Genomic DNA, 23,015 nt, shown 5'->3' with positions numbered 1-23,015 from the left:
CAAGTGGGATGGGAAGGACAGTATGCCGAGGGAAATGTGACTGCCAATATATTTTCTTAAACGTAACCAATGAAAACGACCTAGGATGGACCATCGGCAAAACTTGGGGCGTTAGATACTGGCAACCCGGCACAGATAGGGGGGGACTGTTTTTTATTAAAAAACAGGAAGTAAAAAGCAGAACAGCGATTGGCCCCAACGTCGTGATCAAAAGTGATAACCAGCAAAGAAAAGAAAACTTGCAGACTGCCATGCCCGCCCCAGCTGATCCCTTACTAACCAAGCAGATAGTTCCCTCAAGCCAACCTAACATGAACCTTCACCATTTACCCGACAAGCCATTTTTAGCGTGTTAGATGCCACCTTTCGGTCGCTGAATCAGTCAAACCCGGATCTCATGAATTCCTGTTGGTTATGTTATGACGTGTATCCCCCCTTCTACGAGGGCATTGCCCTTGATGCTTCCTTTGATTATTCATCAGACAGCAATCCAACCCAGTGCAGGTGGGATACACCATGGAAAGGAGTTACCTTGAACTAAGTCAGGGGCCTGGGCGTATGTATTGGTAATGTCGCCCTAGCAAGCTGGGATAGTGCTGTCTGCGCAAGAACCGTTGCTGTTGACAAGACCCATAAATGGGCGATCCCATCCGCACCCGGAATGTGGATCTGCCATCGATCAGGAGTAACCCCCTGTGTGTCCCTCAAAATTTTTGACGATTCTGCTGACTTTTGTGTACAAATTCTGATTGTTCCTAGGATCCTATACCATCCAGAAGAAGAAATGTACCGCTACTGGGGAGAAGCCAATAGCAGGCTTCAAAAAAGAGAAGTACTGACAGCTGTAACAATAGCAACGCTGCTTGGTTTGGGAGCAGCCGGCACGGCCACGGGAGTGACCTCCCTAGTGACCCAGCGACGAGGCCTGCCTCAACTGCAAGCTGCCATCGATGAAGACCTACAAAAAATCGAGAAATCCATTACCTTTTTGGAGTAATCCCTCTCCTCGCTATCAGAGGTTGTTTTGCAGAATAGACGGGGATTAGACCTCCTGTTTATGCAACAAGGAGGCCTCTGTGCCGCCTTGAAAGAGGAATGTTGCTTCTATGCGGACCACACCGGCGTAGTTAGGGACTCAATGGCCAAATTGAGAGAGAGATTGTCTCAAAGAAAAAGAGACAGGGAAGCCCAACAAGGGTGGTTTGAATCATGGTTTAAGCAATCTCCGTGGCTAGCCACCCTGATATCCACCTTGGTAGGTCCGATTGCAATAATCCTGCTGACACTGATCTTCGGACCCTGTATATTAAACAGGCTTGTGTCCTTTGTCAAGAGCCGGCTAGAAAGGGTCAACATCATGTTTGTAGAACACCAACAACTGCTTTAAAAATGTACTTGATCAGTATTTCCCCCGATTCTCCCTGGCTCTCCCCAAATATCCCAAGCTACACTCCATTACCCCCAGTCGCTTCCCAAGTGCCAATTGCTCAGTGTGCCTTATCTTTGTACTCTTTTTTAGAAATATTTTTACTATTTTAGCCTGTTTAGTTAAGCATGGGGTGGGGGGAAATGTTGCTAGGTAGGGCCTGGCGGCCGGAAGATCTCGCGCTGTATGGAAACACAGGCCCCCCCTCCAGCTAGCCAACAGCTTTTAATTTATGATGTAAGCAGACGGAAGTGACATTGTAAACCTAGGCTATATAGTGTCACGTCGTTCAGCAATAAACGCCATTTGCCATCCACCACATTGGTGTCTGTGAGCTGATGGACCGCGCGGCCAGGGGTCGGCCGCCGTGCCGTTCCTGAGCCAGGTCACCGCGTGCCTGTGAAGGCAACAGACTGTGTTAGATTAAATTGTTTGCAGTAGTCATTGTATTAAATTAATTGTAATTGGCTACAATGCTGGCTTATCTGTTTTTGAGTTTGCTGCCCAATCTTTAAATCCTGGTAGGCTGACAAATGGGACAAGCTGGTTAGAGGAATGAGCCTCTTTCCAGGGAAAGCTCCACTGACTTGAACTTTAAGCCTAAACTATCACCTTACTGCGTTTACTTTGTGTGTGTTAATGCTTACCTGATAAATATATTTCAGTTGATTTATCAGTTTAGTTACAAGTTGGAGTAAGTGGTCCTTGGCTATACGTAAACCTCTCCTCTGCTTTTTTAACATGTTGTGTGTCATAACACTTACTGTTGTACTTCAATACAAACCGGGAATGATTCTGGTAGTGTTGCAATCTAACGGTAATACTGCATCATCTTGTCTGTGAAGAGAAGGGAATCAAGCCGACTGTCGCTGTTCTACCAGGCAGGGTGGACACCCGAACAGCTTCGGTCTCAATGCCCAAGCCTGGGCCCAGCCCAAGAAACGACTGGCTGCTTCAGTAATTTGGCCATAAGGTATTAACTGGTTGTGTGGGAAGGTGCCTAAACAATACTGTCTGTTCTTTGCTTTGGTATGTCTCATCTGTAATGGGTGCTTAAACGTTGGGTGTTGCAGGAGGCTTGGAGAGGCTGTGCTGGTCCCTGGCTGGCAGGCCATGCCCTGTGGCAGGGGCTGGGGTCTGCGGGCGGGCAGAGCTGCGGTGTGCAGGGGCGCAGCCCGTCCCCCGCTGAGTCACTCTGCCGGCTGCTCCGGGGAGGCTGCTTTGAGCAGCGCTTTTGCTTTTGTATTCCTCTTGCTGAGAGGCAATGTTTTACTTTTGTTCTCATGAGATTTTGTCACGTTAGCTTTAGGCCCGTTTCTCACTTATTAATTAAACCTGGTCTGCGAAGGACTGGGGCTGCCCTTCTTCCACCCGTGCTGTGATGTCATGTGCAGATTTTGTATGTAAAGTCTCTGCTCTGACATCATGGCTGACCCCTGTGCAAATACCTGTCTTGGGCTCCAAGTGCAGTATTTTATACACCCGTTCAAGCCACCCACCTTATGGTAATTACAGCATGACAGTATTTCCCTTGTTTGCTTATAGGACATTTGCATGGAATAGGGTTTTAGGCTTTAAAAAGGTTAGGATACAGCCCATCCCCTACTTCCCTCTACTTCGCTGATCCAGTTATCCTCTTAAAGGAATTAGAATGGTATGACACTACTGGCTCTTGGGGAAAAAAAAAAAAAGGGACTGTTTTCTAGTGCTGCGTTACTTTTTAGGTGCTTGTACATTTGTTTTGGTGTCCCATTCCCTTACCCTGTGGTTCATCCTAGTATCTTTTCATATTGAGTCGAGGCCAACCACTGTGTCCCTCACCACTGCTCCTTTCGCTATAGGAGCAGGCAGATAGGGCAAGTAAGAAACAAGCGGTAAAAGTGCCGAGCAGAGGATTTGGTTCTCCCTTTCCCAGGCATCCCTTTGATTTGCTTTGTGACTTATTCCATGGTCCTTTATTACCTCTTCTTTAAGAAAAGATAGGTATTTACCACACTGCCATAACGTGAGTTTTAATTAACCCACAGCTGAACAAAGCAAACCAGACCTAGCACAGATAGTTCTGTCATTCATTGGCATGCTTTAGGCGGGTAAAATGGGAGGAGGTTTACCCAGAGACCTGTCTTCCCTAGTTGTTTAGCTCCTGGCACCACCACCTATCCATCACCTGCCTCAGTCCTACCTTTCTTTTCAGGATTGTGCAGATTATCAAGGCATATAGGTTGTGTGAGGTCTTGATTTTCGAGCCTTGCTTCTTTGGAGGAGATGCCCTTGTCTGCACAAGGGGTGAGGCATGTGTCACTGTAGATGTCCACCAAGAGCTGGACACCTGGCCATCCTGACATGAGGTGTCTTGAAATAGATCTGTATCAGTCATGCCAGTCTATACATGTGCAAGACATTAGGAAGAGCTATAAGAAAGCAAATGCAGCGTAGTCGTGTATTCTGCACATACACACCACACACCGTGGTGTTCTAAAGCAGCCTTCTGCTTTCAGCCTCCCAGGCAACGTTACTTTACAGGACTGTGCCTTTTTGTGGTGGTTCCCAGGCTCGTTCAGTCTCTTACTGAGCCTTCTTTTATGGATGGATGGTTTTTCTGTCGTAGGTGATGATCAGGGCTTGTATGTAAATCTGAAGTTTGACAGGTAATCTCCGTGGAGCAACAGTGGTGGGTAACAGGTAAACTGAAGCCAGGAAAAGGCAAGAGCACGCCTGCAGTTTCAGGCAGTGAGGCTGTAAAGAGGCTGTGTAAGGACAGTGGTGATGACTAATACGTTGTCCTTTCCAGATGCAGACTTGTGGGGTTTGTGGCAAAACAAAATAGCACGTCAGCACAGGATACAGATGCATCCACAAGTCATGACGAAACGAGCTGGTTTGCCTTTACAATTCATTTATCAGATCACTTCCTGTTCCCATTTTGAGGCTAGAGGCTAATGATTGATAAGTATCACTTCAGGAACACTACATGGTGCTCAGCTCAAATGATGCTCAGTTAAAAAGCAAAACAAACAAAAAAACCCCACCCCCACAAAACCCGAAGAGTGTCTGTTTTGGCTTGAAGAGTATTAAGCAACCTGGGAGGACAGCTGAAAACACTTTGCATATGCCGAAGCAAACAAGAATTTTTGTTGCCAGTTTGGATTTGGGGAGTATACAGAGATGTTCATATGCAACGAATCAGTCCTCAGTTCAGAACTTAGATGCTCATTTGCCTGGGGGGGGGATGACCCTCCTATACTTTTTTTTATTTAATCAGTGAAAACTGCTAGCTGGGAATTGATTTGGGGGATCGGATCCAGAAACACCTTTCTCTGAAAGGCAGCAGTAACAGCAGTTTAGTAGAAAGGATAAACAGCTTATAGGTGTCTTCTGACACTGAATATTGGTCTAGGACCCAGATTACTAGAAATGCTGTCCTTCCAGGCTTTCATAATAATCTAAACGTTTCTATAGGTTTTCTATTAATTAGGATACGTAGGGGTGTTTATTGACCATTGAGAAATAATTCCAGTGTTTATCAATCTTGCTGTGTTGTTGGCCGCTTCAACTTGCTGGAATTTGCCACTTTTAATTTGAGGGCAGAACTCTGTGGTTCTTATGCCTATTCCAAGAATTCACGAGGGAGAATAAAAGGCTGTGTGTTGTTTTGGGGTGGGGTTTTTTGTTTGGTTTGGTGGGCTTTTTTGGTTGTGATTTTTTGTTTTGTTTTTTTAGAACAACAACCGCCTCAGACACACTGTCATGTCTTAGTCACCTCCTCATTTTCTAGTTCTGTGCAAACGTGCTGCATTAAAATGACAGTCTCTCTCGGTCTGCCCTTACGGAGCCAAGGCAGTTACGGCTGCGATTCCAAAGAGAGGCTATGTCCTTTATTTCATTTGATTCCTATTAGCTGTAACAGAGTCACTGGACAGCATTGAAGGATGCTTTACTCAATGTTCTGTCCTGTTTTTGTTTACCCGATTGCCTTAACGGCACAGAAACCATTAGGAACAGCCTTCAGCAATAAGTATTTAGACCCTGTTCAGAGCTTTGAGCACAGCCATGTGAGTTATCTGCTCTGTTTCTCTGTGCTGCTTCAGATTTAAGTTTTTAGAGTAAATGTGGAGTGTGATCAAGTACATTTCGGAGCAATTTGCAGGCACTGCTTTTGGAGCCCGTCACAAACTGCCAATGTGAAATAACGCCTCCTGTGACGCTCATCTGCATGGGAAGCTGTGGGAGCAGCACTAAGCGAGGGTTGAGGGCAGAAGGCTTGAGGCTTCTACTTCTTGCCTACAGGTAACAAGCCTGGCCCCAACCAGGGACTGGGGCTCTATGGAGGAGTTTTCCCTGCCTGCCATGTCCAGTTCCCGTAGCCTCTGGGGAGGGACGGTTTCTGCAGCTCCCTCTGTGCTGATGCTGCAGGCAGCAGCTGAACCAGCCGGGCTGGAGCCTATAAAGAGGATCGGAGAAGTGTACTGAGTTTTCCGATGTCCCATCCTAAGCTAGGTGCTCCCTTGTTTTTGGACCAAGGGCTCTGGGGATCTGTGCTGAACTCTTTACAGTTTATTGAGCCTCCTGTGACCAGATGTGGTGATGATCCCGCTTTGCTGAGGGGAAGGATGTCTGATGTTAACTAGTCATGTCCAGTGGAAGCCTGTGGGAGTTAACGTGGGCATAGAGAGTTCTTTAATCCAGTGCTTGGTGGCACAGACTGCTTTAATTTTGACTTAAATAAGATAGGCACTTGGAATGCAAGCTGCAGAGATGTTCCACTTACAAGCAAAGCATTTGACCGTTTCACTTTTTTTAGAAAACTGAACAGGCAGTATAAATAAAGGAAGCAAGCTGAACTGTAAAAAAAATAAAATAAAAATCAGTGAAGCTATCAAGGAACTATGTGTACCCTCTAGAACAGGGGTCCTGAAATTTTTTAAACAGGGGGGCGGCGTGCAGATGAAGTGGCAGGCAGTCATCTGCAGTTGCTTGGTTCCCTTCCCCGCCCCCTCCCCCCCCAACCCCTGGCAGGGGCAGGGGGGGTCTGTAGATACTGGGGGCCGGATTGAGGACCCTGGGGGGCTGTATCTGGCCCGCGGGCCGTAGTTTGAGGACTCCTGCTCTAGAAATTCAGCTAGCTAACATACCAGTGGGTGAGATTTGTGCATTTTTCTTGGTGGAAAAATATTTCTGCCCTGTGAGCCCTGAGGATGGCTCTGATAGCAGGGAGAGGCAGTTTCTATCACTGTGCAGAAGGGTGATGCTTCTGCTTTCCTGGCTGGGTTTGGTAGTGCTGTCAATGGTGATTGTGTGGCTCTACCAGATCAGTCATTTGAAATGTTGCCGCTTGTTATGTATAATTGGTGGCTTTGGTCTGGTGGGAAGCTAGATCTGCCCTTCACGCTGTGTGACAGGCCATCAAGACCATGTGTCAGACTGGTTATGCCTTTACTGGTGGCTATAGAAAATCAGAGGGCAAGTGCTGCTCCTCACATTCACTCTTTCCACCTTTTTGCAGGCTCCGTGAGAGAGCACCTAGATGTGTTTGACGTGTCTGGGAATGAAGCAGACACGGCTTTGCCACCTCCATCAGGATCTCGGAAGGGGAAAATAGTAAGAGAAGCTACCAAAGCCGCAGCAGAATTGGGACAGGGGAGATGGGAGCTCCCAATAGGGTTGGACATTTGGGAATTGTGTGCCAGACAAGTACAGAATAAATGCTACATGTGAAGCAAAGACACCGTAAGGTGAGGAGTGTGTGAAGGGTGTGTTTGTATGAGAAAGAGCAGTCTGAAGGCACAAAAGGAAAATTGGTTGAACACAAGGATAAAATAAATGAAAACATAAAGCAAAAGCAAGAAAACAAAAGTAGTAGGTAATGTTTATTTGGAGGGGAGTGTGTGTGTGTGTAAATCCCAAGCCTTAGGAATAGCCTGCAATTTCAAAAAAAAAAAAAAAAACACCCCCAAAAAGGGCAGGCCAGGGGGAGAAAAAAAGAGACTGGTCTAGGAGAAACATGTAAGAACAGGGAAAGAACCTGGAAAGGGCATGAGGTTTAACGAAACATTTGAGTTGCCACTAGCAGCAGGGATGTCCACTGTTAGCCTGTATAAATGTGTGATCTAGTGGTGACACAGCCTCTCCTCTTTCTCTTCTCGGTCCCTGTGCTCCCCTAATACATCTGCCTAGTCTGGGCTCGCGTCCTGCCCCATCGCCAGGGTGTTTGTGCTGTGGCCAGGCTGAAGGGTCCTTAGTTTCTATTGTGCTTGTGGCGGTTCACTATAGTACAAATAATGGATATAAGCTAATTATTAATGTAAGCTATGTTGTCATAGGGAGGCTGAGTGGGAGAGAAAATTCACTTACAAAGTAAAGGTTTTCAAAGAAAATATTTACCAAAGAGCTTTCTCTGTTGATGTGTTCTGTACCTTGGAAATGGAGACTGACTGTTAAAGAAAACCTTGAGTAAAACAAGAATAAAAGAAAAATAACTGAGAGGTTACTGTGCCATGTGCACACTATTGCCAAACAAAGAACTTCAGACTTGATGACAAAGCTGTATATAAGCTTGCATGATGAAATCTGAAGCTGGATAAACGCAGCTTGGTTTTCATTTATAGTTTAGTGCCCGTCATCTGTCCAGCATCATAAAGATCTTAAAGCTGAGCCAAGTTTTAGGAGACCCTGGGTGAGTTATAGTTTCTGATGGAAACCATGCAAAAAAATATGGGCTTTCATGCCAAAGCAGATAAAAGTTAGGGTTTTGACTGTGTTATGCTTCAAGTTTCAGAATTAAAGTCTAAGCTCAAAGTAAAATAAAACCAGGACACTTCTGGCCAACAAAAGAAAAAGTTAACTGGAGCTGCTGCTTGCTTGCTGCTTTGTTTTGGGGTTTATTTCTTTTTTTGTTTTTTTGTTTGTTTTTTTTTTTTTTTTTTTGTTGTGACAATCTGTAGTCTGCCTTTGTGCATTTTTTTGTACTTCCCACGTTGTCAGAAATGAAAATGGAATACAGATTCTGTTCTGCCTTTTATTTTCTTGTTGACAAACTCTAGAGACTCAGCTTCTGTAATAACTAAGCCTTAGCAAGTAGGTCTTGCTCTACAGTGTCTCTTGGGAGTGGTTGTTACTACTGGCTCTGCTCTAGAGGAGGAAGACAGCTCAACTTGTGTTTTCCCGTTGCAGATGTTGTCCTGGAGAAGGCCATGCATAAGTGCATTCTGAAGCCGTTGAAGAGCCATAATGAAGCAATGTTGAAAGTGTTTCATGCTGCAGATGGTTTTTGGAAACAACTGAAGGAAAACCTTCAGGTGGTGTGGCAGAGGAATCCTCAGGAACTGGGCGTGTTTGTTCCAACACCAGACTATGTGGATGTTGAAAGTCTGTGACCACGCAGAAGATGTATTCACCTGAAAAGAAAGTCATGCTGCTGCTGAGAGTTTGCAAATTGATTTATACTGTTATGGAGAATAACTCTGGTATGATGCTTCTTGTGGTTCAAGGTCATTGTTTTTCTAAACCTGGGGTTGTGTTTTGGTGGAGGAGATGAGACCACCTGATTCTGCAGCTTTGTCTCCTCCTCCTGGAGCTCTTGTAGCATCTCCTTGCCCTTTTGAGAGGGATTCTTCCTCTCTGCTTCCTTCCTGATCTCTGCATCTGGCAGCACATCTTACAAATTCAGTGTGAAGCAGAGTTGTGGAGCAGTTTAAAAAAAAAAAACAACCACCAGCTTTGCTTGACTGTAGGCATTTGAATTTGGCTGTCAGAAAGGCTGTCCTGTAAGCCTAGAATTTGACACTGGTTCTAAATTAGTATTTTCCTGGAAATCTTAATAAAGGATGCACCCAGTATCTAGCTGTAGTAATTCAGCAGTGTGTATGCAATATGACAATTACAAGGGCTCTGTGTTAATGGCTGGAGGAAAGCAGCCCCTGATCCAGTGTTTTGGGTTTGCTGTGCCTCTGAACGTTCTCATTTGGACAATTTCTTTGTGTTTTTGCAAGAGAAATAACATCTATTTTTATGCTGTAGCAGGAGTCCCAAAGTGACTTGAAACCTAGATGGTGAAATGGAACCACAGACCAGTTAAGACCCGCTTGATTAGTCAGTGGCACAGTTAAAACGCTGTGCTGGACAGCATGAATTCATAGGTGCAGCTCTATTGCCTGACATCTTATCATACGCTGCCGTGGTAGGTCACGAGCTAAGGTGAAGCAATGCTGGTGGTAGTGGAAGATTTTTTTCTCTTAATAAAGTATAAGCTGCTGCAGGTGGTTGGCAGTTTTCTTTCGAGCGCTGAATCTGCAGCTGGGCTCTGTGCCGATCAGGATGCTTGCTTTCTTTTGAGACTTGAGGTGAATGGTGAAAGCTTGAGGCTGTAAAAGACCCCCAGGCACTTTGGCAAGATTTGGGCAGGAGCTTAGACCTGGCTTATTTCTGTGCAAAATCCTGCATTTTAAAATGTATATAGGAATCTTTGCCCAAAGTGATGTAAACTTTGGTTTTTTCTCCATACTGTATTATCACATTGAGTAAGGTATTCCCAACATGCAAAAGAAAAGTACTGAGAGGCTTCTGGTGAACCATTGTACTGAGGGGCTTGGGCTAAGATGCAGCAAATGCTCCTTGGGGTTGTCTTGCTTTGTCGTGTAAAGTTTTAAAATGTGGCATCGAGCCAGCACCTGTTTCCAGTACCTGCTTTGTCCTGTAATCTCAGCCATATAATAGTGTAGTACCTGGAGGGTATGTCTTAGCTGGTCTGACTTTCAATATCAGCCCTTCAGTCCTCTGGAGTTTCGCCATAGTTTAAACTGGCTCCCGATCTTGATGTTTCAAGTGACCATCACACCGCTTCTGCAATGAGCACAGTTTGGCCAGACCCAGAGATCTAGCCACATAGCGTTTTCTAAAGAGAAAGTTTAAATGCGGTAAGAGGAACACATACAGACCTAGGTACAGCAGAGCCTCTGTGTTGCGTGCTGTTGTTACTGATGATGCTTCACCAGCTAGTTGGGAGTTACGTGAGGCTTTGCTCACTGGTGTTTCTAACCATGATCCATCAAGGAAATGCGCAGAGTTTTCATGTAAAATCTAATAGGCTTTTATATACAGGCTTCTCTGCTGGGTTTCGGACTCAGGAACTGATACTTGTGGCTGGATCCTTCCAGAAAGGGGACGTCGTCCGTGCACGTATAAAGAAAATGCCCATTGATTTTCTTTTAGCCACTGACAGAAGTGCGGGTGGAGGTCAGGCCAGACTGGCATGGCTACCTCTTGTGAGTTCACCAGTTGAGCTGACACCAAGGTGAGCCCAGTCTTTAAATTCCCTTGTGTGCTTCAAGGTCTGCGTCATCCAGTTTGTGCTCGTTAGAAGTACAAGATGAAGCTGGACGCTGCCCACCAAGTGTCCGATGATGTTCTCTTTGCTGCACATCCGTAACGAGAGGCTCTAGAGTAATACAAACCCGGTCAGTAAAGGCAGCAAAATAACACTTTCCTTTCAAACACCAAAACTGGTAAAAGGGTGTGATTTGTCTATCGCTGCCTTTGTTCTCTTTGACCCAGGGAGGCTGTTTGGAGCTGATGACTTCTTGCCTGTGTTGGCATATGTGCTGGCCCAGGGTGATACGCTGGAGCTGGATACTGAAACTGAATACATGGTGGAATTGCTGGACCCATCTTTGCTGCATGGAGAAGGTAATCAACTGCTATTAGAACTGAGTGGAGGGCTGGGGAAGGGGGATTCTTCCTCACCTCGTTTGAGTAGAAACCCTTTTGACGGAGTCATGTAGTCGGTGATGGCGGTAGTGTAACAAGAGAACCTCGTAATTATTTCCACCTTAAAATAAGAGAAGGCTGGTTAGCTTGCAGAGTTACAGCCCCAAGTGACCTGGGAATCTACCGACGTCTTAGGAGGGAGTATGTTGTTTTCTGCCAAGAAGGAGGAGGCGCCCTGACTTAGCAAGCAAACATAGGCTGTGCGGGTGCCAACTGTGGTTATCCTTCTGTGCCTGAAAATGTCCCGAGAGTATGTCTGGGTCTGCAGCATTCAATTGAGTTGTGAGACCTGGAATGGGACCCAGGTTAGGTGCTTTGTAAAATCTTTGGGGGGATTCTCTGCCCCTCTGGGGAGAGTGCTTTTGAGAATGGTGCCCCCCTTAATGATCCTGGTTTATGCCCGATACTTGCTTCTCACAGAGTATTTTTATGAGGCCTAGGAATATGTTTCTTAAGGCACTCTTGAACAATGGCTGAAGTCTGCTAGAGGCAAGGAAATCTCCCTCCTTTGTTTTCACGGTGGTGGTTTTAACAAAGAGGTATTCTGCCAGCCCTTGGTAGGCCCCAGAATCTATCAGTTTATGAGGAAGTTTCAAAGGTTCTTGTGACCAAGCTCAGCTGTGAGTTAAGTATATGTGTATACGTCCCATTTCTGCTATCTCTTGGGTTGCTGAAATTGCTGTATCCTTTTACATGCCGATATGCATGACAGAACTGTGTCGGGTTTCCTCCGGTTCAGTACTAGTCTGTTCCCTGCTTTGTGTGCAGGGTGCATTGTTCAGGAATCTTAGGACAGAAAATACTTGAGATGTGAAGCTGGAGATCATTAACACGCTTGAAAGGCAGAAATATTTACTGGGCTGTTAAGTCGTGTTGTTTTTAATGTAGTAAAAGTCATTCATCTATTGGCTGGCCCTGTCTGTGCACTAGTTAAACTGTACGGTGCAGGAAAAATTGTTTAGTGCTTTGGGGTTGTGCGGTACAAATGTAAATGTATTTTCCAGTTTGTCTGGTGGGTCTTGCGTGTCTTCCATGTATTGAACTCATCACAGAGCTGAAAGCGAGAGGATGCTGTCGGTAATACAGAAAGCACTACTGTGAGCATAGACTGCATCTCTGAATGACTCCACAAATAGATCGTGCTGCCTCTTAATTGAACGCTCCCACTCAAATAGTTTACTTAAAGAGCAAGAGAAATATATGATAGCCTGTCTTCTGTTTCTCCTGGTTGCTGAGGACTGTTGCCTCCTGCTGAGAGTCCTTTTCCTTTGTGACCTGCAGCTCCTTTTGTACATTGGCAACTCTGTTGTGGCTGTACTTTGTTCTCCACTCATGTAATAAAGGTGAAGTCTGGAGAGCTGTACACGCTGCCTCCTGAACTAGTTGGATGTAGTGTTGGACATAGGTGAACAAACACAGCCTGCCTTTTAAAAACAAAAGCAAAACCTTTGGGATGCTTCCAGGTACAAATCACACGCTCGGTCATTGCTTTGTTGCCACTAAGGGGGTCACTTTTAAGTTCCTGAACAGTGGTAGATGGTCTTTTATGTCGTTTAAACAGCTGTGTTTGTTTGATCCCTGCTTGAAGCTCAGGACGAAAACAAATCGCGTTTGGAAACTGTTTAGAAGAAAACTCATGTTCCACCTTTGTAAAAACACTCAGGAGTAAAGGAGCGACACTGGTCATTTAAATAACCGGCCACCCCCAGCGCTAGCGGACCCAGAGATGGATACTGTTGCACCACTTTGATAATATGGAGCCCAGGCAACCACTGCATAGCTCTTAGCAGCTGAGAACACACTGTCCAGTATTTTGCAGGCAAGTAAGCTGTTTTTCTTTACGTATAAATATTTTGGCCATAGAATGCAGTGACTTTCGTGTATGTGTGCATCTGTTTATTAAAAAAAAAAAAACCCAGAAATCGTTTGTACTTTTGACTGTGACCCGTTGGAACTGGCGTGGTGTTTGCAACCACTGTGAATTGTTCTTCCCCTGCTGTCCTTCACAGGAGGATATTCCTTGGCAAGTGCTTATGGAGCACTTTTGCTGATCAAGAACTTCCAGGAAGACCAGGCTGCCCAGCTGCTGAGTTCAGAAGCTAGAGATACTCTCCGGCAATGGCACAAGAGGAGGACAACTAACAGAACAATGCCTTCAGTTGATGATTTTCAGGTAGAGCTTTAGGCTGAAGAGAAAAAAAGCCCAGGGGATGGTTGTTTTGTTGGAAATCTCCATTTGAGAAGTATGATTCATAATGATTTCCTTGGGGCCACAAGTGGTGTGAAGCAGTGCTGAGAAGATGGCTGGCAAATTTGCCTCTGTTTCAAAGTCTTTCCACTTCATAACAGAGTGTGGTTATGATGGTATAAAGGAAACACTAAATAATGGAGCTTTCCCACTGTCCTTTGTATTTAAGTCGTGCGGAGCGAGGACAGACCAAATTGTATTTTCGATTCAGCTTCTTTGTACGCTTTGCTGTTAAAAAGAACAAACCCAGATTTCCAGTGGTATAAATCATCACAACTCCCCAGTAGCGATTGGTGGCTTACCGTGGGTAATAGAGAGGAGACTTGGCAGAAAAGCTTGCCTACAATTTGAAAGTTTAAGCAAGGAGTAGAGTTCTGTATTGTGGATGTCTTCATGTTTGTAGTTTGTTTTGTGGGGTTTTTTTCTCCCCCCTCCCATTTCTTACTGCTCTTTCAGAGTAGGGCAGTAACTCCAACTGAAGAATAACAAAACAGTCGGGATTACTTTATCTTTTAAAACCAAGTCTGCATGCCTTTCATATAGGAAAAGTTTGTTACGTAGATAGGCGTGCTGCTGTCTGTCCAGATGCATCAGTTTGCGAACTGAAGCAAGGAGGATGTTGGAATTGAGAAGAAAGGATTTACTCCTTTGTGTCTGGTTGTTTACAGTCCATACCACAGTGCAAAGCTGCTGGAGAGGCTAACAACAACCGTCAATAAGTTATGATGGAGCTAAGAGCTTGATAAATGAAGGTATGGGGTCATCAGGAAGTAATTAAACCTTTCACTTGCGGCTCCTTCTGCTTTATCAGTGTCCATGCAAACAACCACAGCACATCACTGAACAGGAAGGAGCTGGGAAAAGCAGCAGTCTCCCACAATATGCCTCTCTTAGGAACAGGAGAACTGACAAACAGAAATTCCAAACTGTGGCATGTCGCGACAGAGGGAAGACACAGTCACTCAATATGAGTGATCAGCAGACTTCGTTTATTGTCTCTTACAGTCACCTTTTATGCCTTGTTATAATTAGCTCATACATATTACAAAAGTTAAGCTCATTATTGGTTAGTTGCCTAAATACCAAGTCCGCCCCTAGTTTCTCTTCTGTAGTTATCTGTTCCCACCTGCAACATTCTTTTCCCACCGAAATCTTCCTGTTATTGTGTAACAAAAACAGCCAAAGACAGTGTATTTTGCTTTACTTCAGATAAGCTGAGAGCCATGTGCATTTTTGTCCAGCCAGCTGGACTATGTCTATGTGACCCTTTTCAGCTAGCCAGTTATCCACAGTGGCAAGTGCACAAAGCTAGTCCATCTTACTGGGATCCATTTTATATTCTGCTTACCTGTAGTTAGGTGTCACATTCAAGTAGCTTGAGTCTTTGTTCTTTCTAGTAAAATATTATGCTTAATAGGAAAATTAATCACCTTTGTATTTCTGCTGGATGACTAAATGACAGAAGATTTTTTTCAGCAGGATCTTGTATTCAGTTTCACCTTCTCTTCCTCAGCAACTGAACTTCAGCCAAGCTACCTGTACAGCTGGACGCCGTGCTGGATGCTGGAAGATGCAGGGGAGCACAGGAAGAGCTGGCACCAGCTGTGTCCAGGGCTGCTCCTTTGACTCTTTGAAAGAGAGCCTCAAATCAGTAAGGTCGCTCCGCTTCCAGGCTATGCTTGGCACAAATTCAAGCACTTTGCTGCCTGCCCAGAATGCCAGTTTTCCATCTCCCTTCTCAACATCTGCAGTCCTGACATGAAGCACCTTCCCTACAAGGTATGTGTAACACAGCTTCAGCTCAACTCATCTTTCCCACATTGAACCAGGATGTGGTCACTACATGTCTGTGGTGCTGTCTCACAGCCTTACCACCAGCTTTTGGGTCCTGGAAAGGCCTTCATCCTCCCTCCCTCAAAAGGATGGAAAAGCAAAAAATCCGGTATTTTGATGATGATGAAATACAACTTGCTGATACTGCATAAAGAATTTTGATACTTACTATATGAGTTACAGGCATTTGCACAAACCTCAGCCTCTCCTTGAAGCAATCCTGTCCATCTAGAAGCATCGAAAAACAGGTCTTCTGTGTGTTAGCTACGTTAGAAATTGAAACTGTAGTGTGCTTTGCCTTATTTAGAGCTGATTTGATTTTTTTTATTTATTTTTTTCTTCACACCGGCTAACAAAAATGGATTAGTTCTGCTCAGTCCTAATGGTTTAAAAGCTGTTGCAAAGTTCCAGTGTTTCAGTCTGCAAGCTATCAAAAGTTTATTAAAAACCCAGAGTGCTCTTTGGAACTGAAGTCATATGAGCATTCTTCTCAGTCTTAGCTTTTAACAGCTTGTTCTTAGGAAACGTGAATTTTTGCTATTGTGATTTAGCATGCTTAATTTATTCAGCGTACAAACATAAGTATCAGCTCAGTAAATAAACAGGTCTTTCTTACTGTCATTTTTCCCATCTCCTTTCATTTTACTGCTTTTAGTTTCTAATTGCAGTTAGTTTTTTGCAAAAAAGCACGTGATGGCAGGCTGCTTTGCTCATGTGTCCAAAAGTGTTTTGTGGTTGGGTGTGGTTTTTTCCAGTTGCTTTTTATTTTACTTTTTAAATACTTTTTGAAAGGTAGAACTGCGTTTGCTTGTAGGACTTGTTTAGAATTAATCTATGTTATCAGTTGTGCACATGTGTGAATTTCAGCAGAGAAAAAAGATCCAGCTTTTGCCTCGTGATCATACGGTTTTACTTTAATGTTGCAGAGTAAATTTTCTTTCTGCCTCCCTCTAAGCCTGTTAGATGAAATTTGGTTACATCAGGCTCAGACACTAAGTTGCCATCGGTTAATGTGATGGAAATGTCCTGCATGAAAATGGATTGCCTTTTGCATGCTGCAGCATAAAGAGTGTGAATGGTTTATCGTGCAGCAACCTGTGGCTCAACACCCTTGTGTGTTGCTGGCAGAGGGCTGGGTTTTTTTCTTTTTCCTTATGATGAACATATTGTGTGAAGCTTCTCTTCAATAGTATTGACCAGCAGTTGCAGCATCATCTCTTGGGCATGCTGCCTCTTGCGGCGCAGTTCCCTAACAACCGAAAAAGAAAGAGGTGGTCCCCCTGCCCGACCCTGAGTGTACAAGACCGGAGCAACTATAGTCTTAGCCATTTCTAAATCCACCTCCCTTAAAGCTTGTTTCTTTATTTTTGCCCACAGATCGCGTGGATCAGGAGAGTATAAATCAGGTCCTTTTTCAGGGTCTGCCAGTCCTGGGTCAAAGGGATCTTCCTCTGACGGATACTCAACTGCATTGACACCCAGGGGTTTAGAGCACTGTGACTTAGAGGCTGGTAAAGAGCATGCGACTCCTCTTCCTCTCCTTCCTCTGCCTTTTCTTCTTGTGCTTTCATAGTTTCAAAAATAACTCTCCATGAAGAGAGCAGACGGTGGGACTCAGTATTGCCTTTTGTCACAGAATCCCACAATTTCACCCCTGTGTTGTTCTGAAGTTCCCGTGCAAAAATTGTAGATGCAGTCACTGCGGGCATATCTACTTGCACCCACTTGAGCATTGCTTTAAGGTCATGCCCAGAAATACTTTTCTCATGTTTGTTAGGGAGACTTTTCATAAGCTCATAAACGTCTCTTTCTGGGGACGAAGCCTGATTCGCCATTACGCATTTCCCACAGCTCACCTCTCAACTCCGGAGGGATTTCAGGCCGGCCGGCTCCCGCTTCCTTTCAGCGGATCATTCAAAGTTCTGTGGGATTCGCTGCAAGTCGCTCAGGTGATTCAAGAGCCCCTCCACGTCGGATCCTTCACTGGATCATGTCAGGGTCACCAATTTGCGGCAAATGAGGAGACGGGACACAGCTTGATGCAAGCAAGATGTCAGTTTATTAGTGATTTTCTTACAATTATATACGTCTCTACCTTCTACATATTACACACTGATTGGTTGACATTTAAGACACACCGTTTAAACAATAGGAACTGATTAGTTTACCTTATCATAGCAACAATTCCTATTCTAAGATTAGGGGGTTTCTTTCTACGCAGCTTTCGTGATTGGCAAAGTTCCTTATCAGCACTATGCGTTCCCTTATCCGGCTACTTGTTTCTCTGTCCGTCTGGCTGCCTCCTCAGCTGTAACGGCTCAGGGGTCTGCAGTTAGCTTGTTCCTTGGCTCCCAGGGCTTGTGCCCTACAAGTCTTATTCATCAGGCTAACAGTACTTGGACTCTTGTTCTTGAGGCCTTGTCCTACAGCCTCTGATGTTTATTTTGCTTCACAGCATTTAGTTTCCTAGTAAGGCCAAACACCCAGTCCCGTTAAAACCACTGATGTTTTCAATGGGGCTTTAAGACTGCTATCTGTTCGTTTGTAATTGCAGGGTTAGAATGTGAGCCAAGGAAAGGAGGATGTCAACTTAGGAATTTGTTATGCCTGCCACAGTCTTATCACCAACGTCAATTCACAAGGTGGCTGTAATGTACAGGAATCACTGGTGTGCGTTTCACAACTAGAACATAGAGAGGATTGCTGTTTGTTGCTGAGCTTCCTGTTTTCAGAGGATGAGGTTTGGAGGTTTTGTTTCTGATGTCTGTTTTCTCATTCTACAGAACTACCTTCGTGTTGCATTCCAGGAAGTTAACAGTGCGTGTACAGGAAAGACCTTACTAGTAAGACCCTGCATCACTACCGCAGATGTATGTCAGCTTTGTGCTGAAAAGTTTAGAGTGGACAATCCAGAAGACTATAGCCTGTTTCTTTTTGTTGATGACACCCGGCAGCAACTGACAGAAGATACCTACCCTCAGAAGATTAAGACAGAGCTGCACAGCCGCCCGCAACCCAAGGTCTTTCGCTTTGTCTACAAGCGCATTAACAGTGATCCATATGGTGCCATTTTTCAAAACAATGATGAGTCAGCTTCTTAAAACCAGCAACTCCTTTAATTTCTGTTCCTTGTTAACTCTTGAAAACATCTTTGCTGGCTGCCTGCCTTAGGAGCTAAAAAAGGTCTTAAACCATAAATACCTAGTTAAACATGTGCATTGCATACAACACTCCGTGTAAACCGTGCGTATGGCCAGTTATACAGTGTTCCACCAGTGTGTTTGAGCCAGCAGCCCATGAGGCTGAATTTCTTGTACCACAGACTCTTTTGAAGCATATTATACCGTGGCCCTTTGCAGGTCTCTTGCTGTAGTGTGCAAAAATGTATTTTCTTGCACTCACTCTATAGCCAAATGTCTTAGCATACATATACTTGAATCAAAATGACAAGTGTTTCAGTAAACCAACTGGTATGAGCTTAGTTTCACCAGCATGAGTTTGACAAGACTGTCCGATGCAGCGCATCAGTTAACTCCTCATTACTTGGATGATTGCATCCTTTCCTAATTTTTTTAATTACAGAGATTCGCCGTGTTTTTACATGTGTGTGTATATATATATATGTATTTGTTCCTTCCAGTTGTTTTTATTCCCCTTCTTTTGGGGGGTTTGAGAAGGTGGGCACAGAATGGGAGTCTTTGTAGGGACCCAGGAAATGAAGTGTTTAACAGTAAAGCTTAAAGCGTTTGCTGTACGGAAGGTTTCTCTGTACCCACCACATCAGTTGCTTATTTAGCAGTGCCCTGTGGAAGTCTGCATATTCATTAACGAGCTAACAGGAGCTTGGCTCTGTGTAGAAAGGAGAGGAACTATGAAGAACACACACCCATCCCTGCTTTTATTTTTTATTTTTCCCTAAACGTCCAGTGTTTCCAGGGCCTTTGCTTTCTCTTGCCACATTGGCAAAGCGTCCCAAGCTCTATTGCCCCATAGTCAAAAAAAGTCTTCAGTAATTGCTGGGATGGCGAGTGACTTTTGGGCTTCTAGCCCTCCATTCCTTCGGTCGTGAATTCCGCTCACTTAAAGACTCAAGAGAATTGCTTAAAACTTGCATTTGGAAGTCACACCTCAAACAATGAATTTGTGGAGATCCATTTATTTATTTATACTAACAAAGAAAAAACTGTAATACTGCGTCAAAATGAAACTTAGTGGCTGCTGAATCACTGAGTAATAGCCTAGAATCACTGCTTAAGCCTTTACCACAATCATTGCAATGTTTGTTTGTAGACTGCTTGGTTTTTTGTAAAGTCATGTGGCTGCGTGTGGTGCATTATTCCCAAGGTGCTCCTTACTGCTCTGATGCTCTGTACGTTCGCAGTACTGGGTAAAGCGGAAGGCTCTGTGGCTGGGGAAGAGTGGCACGGACATGTTACTGCTCTCTCTGTCGCACCGGAATTTCAACAGCTGGGTTTGGCTGCTAAATTGATGGAACTACTGGGAGAAATTTCAGAAGTGTGAGTACCATGCTTATCTTTAATCTTCTAAAAGTAACCTCTCAACTGACATGGCTTAGGTATTTGACTTGCATGAAAGAGACCCAGAATTTTGCTTTAAGTAGTGTTCTGATTCGCTGAGGATTCCCTGTAATTAGAGAACAAGACTAAAACTGTCATGTGGCGGTGTAAGATCTCAGGGTTTCTATGAAAGCTAACTTGCCAGAATGAGTAGGGTGTAGCTGCAGGAGCGGGCTGGAAACTAGGACCATGCATGGCAATCAGTTAGCTGAGGGGAATGTGCTCGAGCTTGTCTAGACAACAATTAACATGATGAGGCATGTTTGCAGAGCACAGGGGGGTGGGAGACGGATGGCGCCAAGGATGGCGCCAAGGAAAGGTAACACCTTGCTGTTAATTGATGGCAGCTAACCACCAATCAGGGATTGCCTAGTATGCAAGGCTTAGCTTCAAGAACCAATCTGTTTCAAACGCACAGCTTCTGAAAGTGTCTAAAACCTCGTGCTTCTGTACAATAAATTGACATTTGCTTGCATCAAGCTGCGGCCCGTCTCTTCATTCGCCGCATGTAGCCTGAATTCTAATAGAGATACTGTATAGAAAAAGGTCCTTGTCTTGACAGCAAGAGAGTTTCATGGAGGGTCAACACTTTCCCATAGGGTCTCCAGCGTGCTTGTTCAGTGATCGTGAGATTTTTGCAGTTCCTGCAGGCAGCCTTGGAACCAATTCTGTATGGCAGACAGTACCTTAGCTTACTTTTTGTCATGCTTGGCTGCTTGTACTTGCTGAAGATTTAATTGAGCATCAAATGAACCCACAGGGAAATGTCCTGAACTCATGGTGGTAGGGCAACCCCATTGTAATCGGTAAAATGGGAAAATTGCACATTGAGGAATCTGCCTTGTGAGGAGAAGGGCTGCCTTGTGTTAGGTGACTGAACTTTGTGACCCGTTCCGCCACTGCCCCCTGCCACACACATTGAAGGAGGCAGTCCCTAAGCCAATGCAATTGAAAATGTGGATTTTTAGATTATTTTTTTTTTAAATGAAAGATTTCTTATGTGTATGAGACCTGTGCGAGTGCTTAGCTTGCCCTGTTCTTTCTGTTCATAACTTTGAATCTACAGGCTGGTATAAAAGAATGGTTATATGACAAAAATAGAATAAAATCTGAACTTATACCAGATTTGTCCCTTGGGAAAGGAGTGCATCTGTTACTGCAGTGTGAAAGGTGTTTGATTAGCATATGACATCATCAGACCTGCTCTTGGTCAGATTACAAGTTATGGGTTATTTAGCAATATATTCACCTGCTGTTCCTTACTGTGGTTTTTCTTTGGTTTTATGTTTCCAAAGAAAGGGTGGATTTTTCGTTGATCTCTTTGTGAGAGTATCAAATCGGGTTGCAGTAAATATGTATAAGCAGCTCGGCTACCGTGTGTACCGGACAGTATCGGAGCGCTACTCTGCTAGCAGTGGAGAGCCAGATGAAGATGCTTACGGTAAGTGGTTGTTGTGCCTTAAGTTGAATGGAAAGGTTCTTGTGTTGAGGGTTCCTGGGCCTGTACAAGTTCAGATAGTCGTTGATGAATGGGATTCTGCATTCTGCTTTAGATAGCTTTTCCTACTGAAGAGTACATCAGTTAGGAAACTTGATTGCAGGAAACGGAATGAAGCTGCGTCAGGGGAAGTTCAGGTTGGACATTAGGAAAATCTTATCCACTGAAAGGGCGTTCAGTCAGGGCACCAAACCTGTCAAGAGCTTAGGGAGCATCTGGATGATGTTTTTAGTCATATGGTTTAGTTTCAGGTAGTCCCGCAAGGAGCATGGAGTTGGACTTGATGAATCCTTATGGGTCACTTGCAACTCAAGATATTCTAGGAAATCTTCTTGAAAAATGATCTTAACATAATAGAGAAGTCACTTAACGTGGCTTTGTGCAATGACTGTCTTTCATAATAGCATTATTTTCTTTTGCCATAGGTACGAGGAAAGCTCTTTGCAGAGTTACAGAGAAGAAATCAATTATACCTCTGCCTCATCCTGTGAGACCAGAAGACATTGAGTAACCGTAAACTGTGATTCTCAGACAACCTAGTAAGAGTGTCAGTTTCCTTCTCCCCAAAGCCCCCAAGAACTCTACAGATGAGAAATATTAGGCTCAATGTTTTTCCCTGTGAAATACCAAAAAGCAATATTGAGAAGCTTACCAACGCTGCTTCTGTCGGTATTGGCTGCATATTCGTGCTCTTACCCTATTGTTCTTCCTTTCGAACCGTGACACTTTGGAGACTATTAAAATGGAATTGCTTCCTGTATGGTGGTGTCATGGTCTTCCTTCTCGGCCACAAAACAGTCCCCTCACTTTGTCACTCCCACGGAGCCCTGCTCCGAAACTGAAAACGTCTGGCCGCTGCTCCTACACAGAAGGTTCCAGGAAGTTCTGCTGCTGGCTCTCGCCTTCCCTTTGCAGCCATATAACTGCTGCGACAAAACCTGGGCTCTGTTCTTTCTGAGCCACAAAACCAGAAATTGGGTACATCAAAATATACTCTCCAGAACTCAGAGGTCTCTGTTTCTCTGTGCCTTTTACTTACCTCATTCCCTAATTTAATTCTTGGATCCATCTGTCCCTTCACAGTCTGTCTGGATGTCACAGCTGCTGTTACTTGGAGGCATTGACCAGGCACTTAGTTCCAACACAGGTTTCTGTCACCGTCTTCCCTGCAATTTCTTGGAGTGCAGAGGAGTGAAGGCAGAGGGTTGATGAGTATTGATAACATGCAGCTGTGACCTTGCCTCCAAGGCAGTGGGTTGAGGGACATGGATGATGAGCAGCTGTAGCTCGTTCCCGCTAAGTAGTTAAATAGCCCTGAGGAGTGTGGGAGAGGGGGTTGGATGGAGGGGGTCCCATCCCATCCCATCCCATCCCATCCCATCCCATCCCATCCCATCCCATCCCATCCCATCCCATCCCATCCCATCCCATCCCATCCCATCCCATCCCATCCCATCCCATCCCATCCCATCCCATCCCATCCCATCCCATCCCATCCCATCCCTGGAGGAAGGAGAAACAGCACAGACAGTAGAATCTGACTGATGGTAAAAGCCTTGTTGCAGCCTGATAGCTTGCTTGTGCTGCAGCAGCGGGTGCCCTGTGTGAGGCTGCCTGAGTTGGGCTCCAGCTACAGCAACTGGTGCCCAACGTAGCTGAGACAAGCGGGAG

At 44.7% G+C, this 23,015-nt stretch overlaps 1 protein-coding gene across 2 annotated transcripts; it reads left to right on the top strand.

Moving 5' to 3' along the window:
* Positions 1–1,844: 1,844 nt before the first annotated feature.
* Positions 1,845–18,443, top strand: LOC308057243 (ras and Rab interactor 2-like). 2 transcript variants are annotated; one of them, XM_080411362.1, is made up of 5 exons: positions 1,845–2,399; positions 8,597–8,889; positions 10,976–11,107; positions 13,198–13,361; positions 18,053–18,443. In XM_080411362.1, the coding sequence occupies exons 2-5, from the start codon at positions 8,811–8,813 to the stop codon at positions 18,368–18,370; spliced, it is 693 nt and encodes a 230-aa protein (XP_080267488.1). In that variant the 5' UTR covers positions 1,845–2,399; positions 8,597–8,810; the 3' UTR covers positions 18,371–18,443. The 2 variants fall into 2 exon arrangements, with proteins under 2 accessions (XP_080267488.1, XP_080267489.1); XM_080411363.1 differs by lacking the exon at positions 10,976–11,107.
* Positions 18,444–23,015: the final 4,572 nt, after the last annotated feature.

The sequence above is a fragment of the Falco punctatus genome (genome assembly GCF_963210335.1).
Source record: "Falco punctatus genome assembly, contig: scaffold_125, whole genome shotgun sequence".
NCBI lineage: Eukaryota > Metazoa > Chordata > Aves > Falconiformes > Falconidae > Falco > Falco punctatus.
Note: the sequence above shows the minus strand (reverse complement) of the source record. Positions and strands in the feature narration are given on the sequence as shown.